This window comes from Manis javanica, chromosome 13 (assembly GCF_040802235.1).
Source record: "Manis javanica isolate MJ-LG chromosome 13, MJ_LKY, whole genome shotgun sequence".
Lineage (NCBI taxonomy): Eukaryota > Metazoa > Chordata > Mammalia > Pholidota > Manidae > Manis > Manis javanica.
The window spans coordinates 93,914,177-93,926,564 of record NC_133168.1 but is presented as its reverse complement, the minus strand read 5'-3'; the positions used below and the strand labels follow the sequence as shown (position 1 = coordinate 93,926,564).

The window sequence follows — 12,388 nt, the reverse complement described above, 5'->3', positions numbered from 1 at the left end:
CAAACACAGATCGTTTTTGAAGAAGTCAACAAGCTGCTTCCCAAATGTCTACATAAAGGTAAAGGCATTAGATGAGCCAACAGTTTTGAAAAGGAACAAAGAAAATTCACGTGGTCTGATTTCAAGACTTGCTGTAAAACTACAGTCATAATGAAGTCACAGTGATTTTGGCCAAAGGACAGATACACAGGTCAGTGTTAGAGAACAAAGTCCAGAATAGACCCCCCACACACACGGCCAACTGCTTTCTGACACAGGCAGCTCAAGAAAGGATGGGCTTTTCAATAAATAGTACTGCAGCAACTGGACCTTCATATGCAAGAAGAATGAAATAGATATATATATAAATCTCACAATCTATACTTTCTAGGTCATACAAAAATTAACTCAGATGGTAACATATTTATGGGCCACACAGAAACCTGCACATGAATGTGTATAGCAGCATTACCCATAATCACCCGAACCTGAAGCCAAGCCAGTGCCCTTCAGCGGGCGAAGGAGTCCACAGACCATGGTCCAGCCACACCGTGCACTGCCCCTCGGCAATCGAAGGGCCCAGTCGCTGATGCACACAGCTTGCATGGCTCTCAAATGTGTTACGCACAGTGAAGCAAGCCAGGCCCCAAAGCTGCATGAGTCCATTTATATGAGATTCTGGATAAAGGCAGAACCACAGAGTGGAAGAACCCAACAGAAGGTGCCAGGTGCAGGGCTAGACGGAGGGGGGTAACTACAAAGGGGGTTTGGGGGGGTGACACTAAAAATGCGTGATGTTTACTGTATGTTCATTATACCTCGAGGGTGGGAAAAAAAGGAAAAAGAGAGCAAACAAGCTCTCCATGTGCTTACACACAAAGATCGCCAAGAAATACTGTCAAGTAACAATTTCAGTGCTCAGGACAGGGTGCAAAGCTGGGTCTGGCAGGGAGGGAGAATAAACACATTCCTGTTTGCTTCTACTTGCAGTGAGAAGCTGGGAGCACGCAGGGGCTCGGAAGGGTGGTTCGGCTGCAAGGCCCCTCTCTATCTACATCCTTGCTGATATTTCTGAACTTGGTATCACGGTTGGACATATTACGTATTCGAACAATTATATTGAAATGAACCCTCGATGCTTCCAAAGGATAGTGTATGAGAAGGAGAAAAAGCGTAACTTTGCAGTGGGAAAAGCTGAATGGACACCACCTTCACCAGGAAATCAAGATCAGCATCACCCACGCTAACTAAGCCTTCTTGATAGCATGGGCTCCTGCCGGGATGTGGAGAGCAGGGCACCTCACCTCTGTGGTCTCCCAAACCCATGGCCCCAGTCCAGTCATGAGAAGATCACAAGCTGAAGGACATTCCATAAAATGCCCAGGTCATGAGAAACAAGGAGAGACAGTGGCACTGTCACAGACGCAGAGGCAAAGGAGACGTGACGACTAAATGCGATGTGGGTCCCTGGACGGGGCCCTGGGGCAGAAAAGGGACATAATGGGGAAATCTGAAAAATCTGGCTTTTATTACTAAGGACAACATAGCAACGCTAATCTCTTCATCATGAGAAACGTACCAGGTAACCTACAATGTTAGCATCTGGCAAGGTGGGGAGCGGTGGTATACAGGAGTGCTCTGGACTGTTTTTGTGACTTCCCTGCAAATTTAAAGCTTATTATTTTCTGTAATCTAAGATGATCCCAAAATAAAATGATTAAAAACAAAACAGAGGCAAAAAGTCCTCAAGACACTTAAATAGCAGGGACTTGGCATGAGGAGACACATTCTGGCAAGACTCTGGGCCATCAAAGATGGGCTTACAGTGGTGATGCAGGGGGACAGGGGACATTCACACAGAAATATAAAAAAAGGATCTGGCAAGAGCCATTCGCTGATGGAGGTGGCTCCCACGCGAAGGGCCCCAGGAACTTCTGCCTCACTCTGTACGTGCCCTAAAGGAGTGAATTTTATTTTACAATGATTGGTTGAGTAATCCTGGCAATTAAAAATGAACTGGAAAAAAAAAACCAAGCCAGTGTGTCACTTTTTGCCTGGTGCTGGTAACATATTCCAGGTGGGGCCTCCTCACCACATAAAGTGGCCTGCCCAGAGCTCCCCAGTGACCTGTGTCAGGCAGTGCAACTGGGAGATGCCCCTGGGGCAGACGCCCCAGAAACCGGGTTTCCGCCCAGACGAGGGGAACTCAGTGTCGCAAGACAGAAAGACACACCAGCCCAAACCACAGGAAGGTTCCCCCAAGCCGAGTGGGTGGCTCAGGGCCTCCGGTCAGGCCCCGATCTGGATTTAAGAGATCCCTGGCACTCTGTCGCCCCACCAGATAGAGAAGAACAACCTCCGAAGTTATCATCCTCAGGGCACTGGCTCCCCGACTGCAGGGTCAGCTGGGGGCCTCCTGGGCTAGGAGGCTGTTCCCCTCCCAAAGGACCCTGCCCATCAGCGCGGAAGATGGAGGCCCTGTGGCCTGTGACAGACAGGGCTGTGTCCCAGGCCCGCCCCAAGGGGTTCCTCGGGAGCTGGTCTGGCCGTGCCAGGATGTATCATCCAGCAGTGGGCGTAGCCCCAGCTGGGACTGTTCCTGCCAGCTCTGCTCGCCTGCCAGCCTGCCATTCCTGAAGACTCTTATCACTGGGAAGATGTATCAGGGGTCAGAGTCTCCAGGGCGCCACCTCCTGCGTCTGGTGCGGGGGTGTCACTAGGGCCCTGGACAGCTCCACTGGCCATGTGTCCACACCCTATGGGACTGCAGTCTGAGCATGTTCAAGGTGAGGGACACCTCCTTTGGCTCTCTGAGCTGCGGCATATGACTGGAATCCCCCGTGAGTTGTAGGTTGGGCTGGGGAGGGGTCTGGCCCTGGGCGCTGGTATTGAGCAACCTCTCCCCCTTGGCGGATGTTCACGGGCTGCCAGAACTGAGGCGCAATGACCCCCAGTGGCCTCCTTCCTGTGGTTCCACTCTGGTCCAAGTGGGCACCCAGCAGGAAGCAAGGGTGAGGGGACACCTCACGGGTATCTGTGCAGGGGTCTCTGTCATCATGGCCTGGGGGCGTGGGGTCCTGTCTTAGGGCCAGGGAAGCCGCCCAGAGACACCAACGCCTGGCCTGCTTTGCGGTCATTATCTCCTTAGCTCGCATCATTATTACTCTGTCACTGGGGTGAATCACAGCCCTCCCCATAAAGATGTGCCTGCTTCTGCCCTCCAGAGCACCTCCCACGCCCCTGTCTGTTCATGATCCCATGCTCCCAAGGGGCCTGTGAGCTCCACAAGGCAAGTCCCCCCTTCCCACTAAACGTCTGGGCAGTGAGATTAATCCGATTCTGGTTTCTAGGTACATTTATCCAACAAATATGTGAGCTTCTACTATATGCCAGGACAGCAAGGAACACACAGACAAATATCCCCGCCCTTGGGGGTGTTGGTGGGGATAGAGAGCAAAAAAATAATGCACAATAATTTCAGGTTCTAGTAAGAGTGCTGAGGAAAACGCATCCAAGGCGGAAGCTGACAGCGCTGGGAGTCAGGGTAGGTCAGGGACAGCCTCTCAGAGAGGTGATGTTTGAGAAGGGACCCACCAGAGAGGCAGGCTGTGCAGAACGTGGAGGTGGAGGCAGAGGAAGGCCCAAGGTTGGGGGTGGGGGTGTTCCAGGGGCAGCCAGGACGCCCTGTGGCAGAGGGACAAGCAAGGAGGGAGTTTCAGGGGGCAGGGCAGGGAGGTGACACGGCCATGGCGAGACATGGGCTTTGACCCCAAGTAAGGTGGGAGCCATGGAGAGCTGTGGGCAGAGGAGGGACGCGCCCTGACTGAGGTGCTCACAGGTGCCCTGCAGACACGCAGGGGGCGAGGGCAAGAGTCAGGGCACCAGGGCAGAGGCGACTTCGCTGTTCCAGGCCATGGAAGGGTAAGGAAGGGGTGCAGCACGGTGAGGACATGCTGATGTGGGGGCATGGGGAGGACTGTCTGACCAGTCCCAAGTCCACTCATTCAATCCCAGGGAAGGGGCTGCTTGGTGGCATCCTGGCCACAAGGCTGGGGAGGTAAGGGCCTCACCCCCCGAGGCCTTCCTCTCCCACATCCTGCAAATGCAAGTGCAAATCTGGGAACTGGATGCCTGGAAACACCCTCAACCTCCATCACCAAGAGGAGGGTACATAAAACAGGTGCCTTTGGTCCATGGAGCACCACACAGTCGTGAAAAAGAAAAGGCAGTGCTCCATGGGTAACAAGGAAGAAGCCGTGAGCTGGGACTCACAGCCAGGCAGGATGCACACAGAGGTACGGACAAGGTCAGCAATCACCTATCTGTTTCCAGCCAGCCCCTGCCTGTCTTCCTACTACCTCCTCCAAGAAGCCTTCTCTGACTTCCATTCCTGCACAAGGCTCCCTATCAGGTCCTCCATCTTCCACGTGCCTCCATCCCTTATCACTGAATGTGCTCCCTGGGAGGACAAGGACCTCCTGGGCCTCTGTCACGACATCCCCACTCAAACACAGCCTCCACTACTTGCTATGGTGGCACCATTCTCCACCAGCAACAAATACTCATCGAGTGAACCAGTGGGTGAGGACAGAAGCTGCGAGGCCCACCTGCTGGCCCACGCCTGCCCCTCAGCTGCCTCATCCGTAAGTAGGGCAGACCCAAGATGATGTCCAGACAGACTCGGTGCCTGCACACAGTGGGTGTGTCGCGAGGAAGACCAGAGCCACCCCATCACCATCGAAGGAGGCAAACGGAGCAGCCGAGCCACAGCATGAGGCACCCCAGTGGGCAGTGCAAGGACCTAGTGACAGTTTGGACTATTCCTTGACACCTGGCCTTGTTCCAGAAACTTCTGAGGCTGCAACATAACAAAGGAGTGAAAACCAGACCTTGTGAAGTTGGGCCCAGGGGAAAAGGAAGGTTGGAAAATCTGGTTAAGTCGGAGGTGGGGGAGCCACTCCAGGGACAAGAGAGCAGGCCTCCCATGAGGCCTGGGGCCCTGGGGTCAAATCTGGCCACTTGAAACCCAGCATCCTTGGACAAGCCTCTGTGACTCAGTTTCCTTATCAATGAACGGGGATCAAGCCCTGGCCCCAAAGCAGGTGAGGTGCCTTGTGCCAAGGCCCCAGCACGGATCATGGCATGGAGGGGGCTGTCACCTCTCACTAGGACAGCCACAGCGACGCCCACTGGCCCTCTGCCTCCATTCCTCCCTGCCTCCGGGACACTTAGGAAGCTCCAAGTAGCAGGCACAGACGTACAGGGAAAGAGACCTCTAAGATGTGTTGAGTGGTTGGAAAACATGTTGGCCAACTATACAAATGGGGTGGTCCCAGTTCCAGAAAGAAGGCCCACTGTCAAAAGAACCAATCCCCTAATGGCGCTGCATGTTTCGTACAGGTGCCGGCATGTGCAGACTGAGAAAGGTCCAGCAGAATATGCCCCAGACTGACAGTGGTGTTCCCCCGGGGAGCCGGGCGCACGGGCCAGGGTGGGTGGTGTGTTCCTCCTCGTCTGGCACACTGTCTCTTCTGACAAGAACACTGCGCAATTAAGACTTAGGAAGGGTAGGCCTCGGCCGGGCAGCTACCTGAGCCTCACGCCTGCTGGTTCTTGCCTCTGTCTCAACTCCCTTTCCATGTGTGCAGCAGGCACCCGGCAGGCACAGCCCCCCGGGTGGGGGGGCCTCTGTTCCTGCCTTTCCCTCTGCCTAGGACACTCTTCTCCAGGGTCTTTGAGTGGCTGGTTCCACTTCGGGGCACCCGCCCCAACCGCCCCATCATTCCCACCACCATTTTCACTGCAGTTCCACATCTTCAGAATGGTGTTGCTTATCTAACCATTCACTTGATCTCCATCCACCTCGGTCCCCGCTGGGTTCCCAGCACCCAGCCCAGATTAGATGCCACTCAAGGCAGGCCATTTGGACCCATGGCTAACAAGCTCAGAGGATCCCAAGAGCCGGAAGTTGCTCCCTCAGTCCAGTCACCTCAGCACCGTCCCAGGGCACAAAGGCCATCGAGCGTCTATTATTCACTCCATCCTGGAAAGCCACAGCCATACGGTCCCATCCCCTGGTCCCGGGTGTCTGGCTCTGGAGGAGACAGGCCCAGTTCAAGTCCCAGTCCTGGGCTCCTCCCCGTGTGACGTCAAGCCAGTGCCCCTATCTGGCCTCAATGTCCCCACCTGTAAAACAGAGATGCTGGCAGCAACACCTGTCCCTTAGGGTGGTCAGATTTTTGACATGGCACAGGAAGACCCTCCACAAACATGAGCTCTGTGTCATAAGCAACAGCAGGTGACACCAGCAGCCCCCCAGCTCCCTTGTAAGCTGAGGGTGACTCCAGCGGGGAAAATCCCCAGCACCCAGCAGGGACCTCCCTGCCAATACCAGCAGGAAGCCAAATGCACCGGGAAGCAGGCGTGTTTTTCTCTCCCGTGCCACCTTGCTTCGGAAGCAGGGCATTTTTTTCTTTTATCCAGATCATAGCTAATGCCCCATAAACATCTCATTATTGGCTTGCATTTTCCAAAGCTTTCACACAATAAGGGCTTAATTACAGCCCACGGTTGGCAACCCCAGTAAATTAAGGGTTAGCTGATGTTCCCATTTTTTTCCTGCAGTTGAAGGGCCCCTAATTTCAGCATTTTCATTCCAATCAGGCAAAAGCTTGGCAGATGGGGCTCTGAGCCAACCGCAAACACCGGGAGAGGCACAGGCTTCCACTCGGTGACCGGCCCCTTCCACCCGCACTACCTTTGAAAACTGAAAATCTAGAACTGTCCATGCAGCCATCCTTTGTCCTCTCTCAGCAACGATCCAGCTTATTTTCAGGGGATTTCAATGCATCTACCTGACAAGGACTATTATCCCCGAACGACTCCAAACAAGCGCTTGGACAGCTCAGGGCTGAGCTCTGGAGAAAGAAATCCATCTCCTGGTTATGAACATAATCCCAAAGTAAGCAAAAAACAGCAAGCACGTGGGGAGACAATCCACATGTGGGGTTCGGGGGGGGGTCATACCTATTTTCCAGGCTTTTTTTACACTGGAAATACAACTGCTTTGAACAAGATGGGGCCCAACAGGTCCTACGTAGCTCTCTGGTCATTAAATCCTCTTCTAGGTCATTCTGAGCAGCTATTTCATAGTCCGTTGTCTGGACCCACTGTTTGTCTAGGCCAATTCACTACTGTTGGGCACATCTGCTCCCCATTTCCCACCACCATATGCTAAATGAGCCTGCAGAACTCTCATGGCCAAATGGCCAAATATTTGTTCGCAGCCACCATTCCCACTGAGACACGGACCAGGAAAGGTTCCCAGAATCCCAGCAGCACTTCAGGACCTGGGCCTCTGGCTGGTTCCAGCTGTGTCCCAGAAGCAAAAACTAGGTCTTGGCTGATAGCTGCTCAAACAGCATTTGTGCTAAAATGAGATGCTACATATATTAACAAAGTAATTACGAATTCCTTTTCTTTAAGGAAAAAGAAATTAACAACTGACTGTCAGAGTCCTGATCCAGGACTATGCAAAAGGCACAGGCCTAACATTTCACAAGGATTAGTTCATGTGATCTTCAGCCTGCTCTCAAGACGGAGGAACCGTCGTCATGATCCCCATTTTCCGAACAAGGAAACTGAGGCCGGGAGAAATTAAGGCAGCGCCGGGACGGCCACACTCCCCGTTCCGGCCAGCACAGGTACTATAGACCACGCGGGCAAAGGGACTTCGGTTTTGCCCAAGAGGAAGGACAATGGAAATAGCAGCTGCTATTTCTATATATATTTCTATAAAATAGTGGCTTTCATTCTAACACCCAGAATCCATTAAGGGACAAACCAGCCCAAGGGGCAGACCATGTGTCTACCCCACAGCCTGGCAGGAACGTGAGCCAACAGTCATCTAACATGCATTCATCCGGTGCCACTGCATCCAGGCAGAGGCCCTGTGGCACAGCCATGTCTCCCTGGAGTGGCACATCACCAAAAACCAAATGGAAATGCAGCTGGAGACAGTCAAGTCCAGTGGGCAGCCGCTTCTTGTTAAAAAAAAAAAAGGATATCAGGCCACTACATGCTCACTTAGAAAATCAAAATAAAGCTGCAAATCAAGGGCAAAAGCGGACCTAGTCCTGAGGGAAGGAACAGCATCACTGACAGCTTTGCCTTCTCAGACACCCTCCCTGGCCCCTGGGGCTCCCAGCGGCCTGCACCCAACCCACCACAATGCCTCCCTAATCTCCTCTCCCCCACCCCCACTCTCTTGCCATACTAGTTGCCAGGCACACTCCCACCCCAGGACCTTTGCACTACTGTTCCTACGGCCTGGGATGCTCCTCCAGCCATCTCCACCGGAGACTCCTCCCTCACCTCCTTAAGTCTCTGCTCAAAAGTCACCTTCCCAAGCAGGCCTCCCCAACCCCTCTACTTAAAACCATAACCTCTACCTGCCTTCTCCATATTCCTGCTCTTTTTTTCCACATATCATTCTCTACCATGTTTCCTTATCTGCCCCTGCTGGAAGGTCAAATCCCCCAAAGCAGGGATTTTGACATCTCAGGGCTGTGTCTGCCTCAATGGGGTCTATGAGTAGACACTGTTAATAGCCCCCATTTTCTAGCTGGGGAAACTAAGGCTGAGAGGAAGGGATCACAGGATCAAGGTTTCCAGAGCCAGGAAGCTCCAGGCAAGTGTGAAATGGGCCTGAGTGAGCACTAGAGAGTAGTAGGGACTGTCGCAGCTGGGGACAAGTGACCAGTCTGACCCGGCAGCCAGTGGCTACTGCTTCTGAGATACTGGCGATTGGTGCCACACAAGACATGGGCCCAGGGAGGCCAGAACATGATGCTTATAACAATAGCCTCATGTACAGGGTCCACACACTCAACCTCCATTTACTCAACCAGTCCCCCGGGGGGGTCTAGTCATCACCCCATTTTACAGAAAAGGAAACTGGGTCTACCTGCCAAAGTCACACAGTCAAACACAGTGGAGCCAGGCCTAGAGCCCAGAGCCTGTGCACTATATATGACTAAACTCTAAAGATCTTTAGGTGGTTTGCTAGCAAGGCAAAAATCTGGATATTGATGCAAAAATCTACCCTTTAAATGTTGGCAGCTAATAAAAAACACCACCTTTTAAGCACCATGCAGATGAAACAAAAGACCTAGCAAGCTGGCCGGGCACCTGGGGCCACCAATCTGCACTCCCTTGTATAGGGCAGGGCCGGTGGGGCCATTCTCACTCCCACCACAGTTTTTGAAAATCCACAAGGAGGAAGCAATGAAACAGAAGCCAGGGCTGACTCCCAGGCCCTCAACACACTCTCTCGTCTGTTCCCTGGGACCAGCAGGAACGTCCGCTGCAGAGGTCCATGGGGCTAAGGTGGAACCGGGGTCTTGGCTGCAGCGTGGTTTAGCAAATCCACAAAAAGAAGTAGGGGGGTGGGGTTAAAGGTGAGTCCTGCCTTCTGTCCCCTGGAAACAGGGCTTTGTAGCAGACAGGCCTTAGCTGTTTGAGCACCCTGGACTCTTAGAGAGGCCTTTTTACAACTTTGGTTCTCAGACCCTGAATTACTGCCCTTGATGTCACACTGCAGGCGTCTGTGGGGAGGCTGCCTCAGGAGCCAGCTAGCTCAGTAGCTGCTGGTAGTCGCCAGATGCCAGGGTGTGTAGGAGAGAAAGGCAAGGGGCAGAGGGACTTAGGGGAGGTTGGGAGGGGAGAGAAGTCCGACATTCCCAACCCAGAGCCCCAACTACTCACTGAACAGCCTTGAGCAAGAGTGCTCAGCCAGCTGAACCCTGAGCCTCAGTTTCCTGCTCTGTAAAATGGGATCAAGGCAGTGCCAGCCTTCTAAGGCTTCAATGACGTCCAATGCGTAACCTCAGAGCACTTTAATTGTGAGTAGCTTTTGTTGTTGATATGAGAGGAACCAGCCTGGTGAAAAACGGCCCATCTATGTAGACCTACTGTGCACCAGGCACTGTGCTAAGCACTGTTAACAAACGTGTCCCTGCATCATTGCAACGATCTTGTTGAGGGACCATCACTCATTTTTAGGAAGGGAAACTGGGGCTCAGGTCAAACAGCCTGTGTGAGGTCCCAGGGCAAATGAAATGGACAGAGCTTTGCATGTACCACTGAAAGCCCAGCAGGCAGGAAGACAGCTACGCAGAGAGGCCCCCAGCCCAGACTGAGGCTCAGCCCAGGCCCAGCTGACCCCAAGTCCACACCTTTCCGCTATAGTAGACAGAGGGCAAGGAGCCAGAGACAAAGGAGGAAATTCATCTGCTGAGAGCAAAACCCCAGGCCTCTTGGAAGGCAGGGGCAGGGCTGGGCACCCAGCTGGCTCCACTGAGCAGCAGCCTGGTGCCCTTGGGCAAACGGCGAATCCTTTGACCCTCCTACTCATCTCCAAGGTAGGGTAACAGAACGTACTCCACTGGCTCACCATGGGATTCAAAATACTGAGTCAAGAGAGAACTCAGCCTGGGACCCGCGAGAAGAACATTACCATTAATGCTGATAATGATCATAATAATGATGACGACTGTAAGGTTGTCATTGGGCAGCTGTAGTCACAAATGGAGTCCTTCCCAGAATGGAGAAGTGGCTGCCCATCTGGGAAACAGAAGGACAAGAGGCAGGGAAGGGAGAGCAGAGCCGACGCAGTAGCCACAGGGCCTGTTCCCATTCATTAGCTTCCTGAATTCTGGAAATAACCCAAAGGGTAGAATTTGCCCACTGGACAGATGGGCGAGCTGAAATTTCTCAGGGCTGCCCAGGGAAGGCTGTGTCTCAGCTTTGCCACTGAGGCCCGATCAGAAGTCCCTTCCTAGGCTCCAAGGTGGGCCCCCGATTTGTAGGCTTTAGCTTGGGGACTGGAGAACCCTGATGTAGGCCAGGAAAGAATCCTGCAGAAAGATTCCCCCCCGAGGTCCTACTTTCAGCTGAGAAGGGACAGGTTCAAGTCTCATTCATCATGTTCCTTCTCCTCTGCACGTTTCCACCATCCCTTGCCAAAGAGATGGGGCTGGACATTAGCAGGCTGCCAGGGCACTGCTAGGCAGACTAGGAAGAGGATGGACACCAGGACAGGCAGACAAAAGGATCCACTTAGAAGCGAGCAGCCAGAGTTTGTCAAAAACCAAGTTTAAGAGTCAGACAGGAGAACCAGGCAACAGGGACCCCTAGGATCCAGCTAGACAGCCAGACAGCAGAGGCCATCCCAACACAGGGATGGCTAACCATTAGTCTGAGAGGGGCACGGATGGGTGGCCAAACAGTACAGGTCATCCTGGACAGCTAGCCAGGCAGCAAGACGCTGCCCTGCGGGACAGGACAGATGGGCAGCCAAGTGGTGGTGACAGGGAGGCCTATCCAGCACATAGAGACAGCCAACCCGACGGCAGGGGCTGCTCCAGACAAATGAGCAGCCAGCCAGACGGCAGGGGTCGGCCCAATAGATACCTAGGGGGCAGGTTTTGGACAGACGGACAGGAAAGGGGGACCTACCCTTGACCTATAGGCAACCAGATGGTAGAATTCAGCCACTAAAGCTGGGGACCAGAGAGTTGGCGGGGGTCCACCGCACCACCCAGCCCACGCCCCCCAGCTAGCTAGCAGCCGCAAGGGCCTGAGAAGGCTCCCTGCCCCTGCAGCCCAGGGAGTCCCACAGGGCCCGCCTCCCGGTCCCCGTCCCCGTCGCGGGCACGCAAGCGCCGCAGTTACGCCGGCGGCGCAGGACACGCCATTCCCGGTCCGCCCTCCGCGCCCTAGGCCACCGCCCGTCAGCCGTCGCCGCCGCGCTCGCTCACCGGCCCACGAAGTTCTCCAGCACCGAGCTCTTGCCGGCGCTCTGGCCGCCCACCACGGAGATCTGCGGCAGGTCCAGGTGGCAGCTCTGGCCGATGGAGCTGAAGGCGTCTTGCAGCTTGTTCACCAGCGGGATCAACTCTTCCATCCCGCGGTTGCCCATGGCGCCGGCAGCCCAGGCCCGAGCGGCCCGCGCTCTCCGCCCGCCCCCGGCCCTCAATGACGCGGCCCCGCGGCGTCCGCGGCCGTTGCTCCCCGCCCGCCCGGGCCTAGGCGCGATGCCCGCTCCCGGTTCGGCCTCACCGACACCGCCTCATCCGGTTCTCAGGAGACACCCGACCTGAGCGACCTCCCGCCCGGCCCCGGGGGCTGCGCTCAAACCCTCGGGCAGCCCTCGATTGGTCGACCGCGCTGCCATTCATGCACACAAGCCAATGACAGCGAGGCACGGGCCTACGCTAAGTGATCCTGCCCCCTGGGGACCTTCTCTCAGATTCATTGGACAAAAGAACCTTCACTTTTGTGCAAGAGCCAGTGGCGGCGAGTAACGAGTTGTCAAGGCCAGGAGGCGGTATTTCGGAAAATAGGCATG

At 54.5% G+C, this 12,388-nt stretch overlaps 1 protein-coding gene across 11 annotated transcripts in view; it reads right to left on the bottom strand.

Moving 5' to 3' along the window:
* The window catches only part of DNM2 (dynamin 2), a 75,621-nt gene extending 63,487 nt beyond the window's left edge, over positions 1-12,134 (bottom strand). For 6 of the 11 annotated variants that reach the window (XM_017662034.3, XM_037003504.2, XM_037003505.2 and 3 more), the window contains exon 1: positions 11,799-12,130. In XM_017662034.3, the coding sequence (XP_017517523.2) occupies positions 11,799-11,959 (161 nt within the window). In that variant the 5' untranslated portion in view covers positions 11,960-12,130. Of the gene's footprint in view, positions 1-11,798 lie in introns of all 11 variants that reach the window. The other 5 variants (XM_037003503.2, XM_037003507.2, XM_037003502.2 and 2 more) reach the window with 2 other exon arrangements.
* Positions 12,135-12,388: the final 254 nt, after the last annotated feature.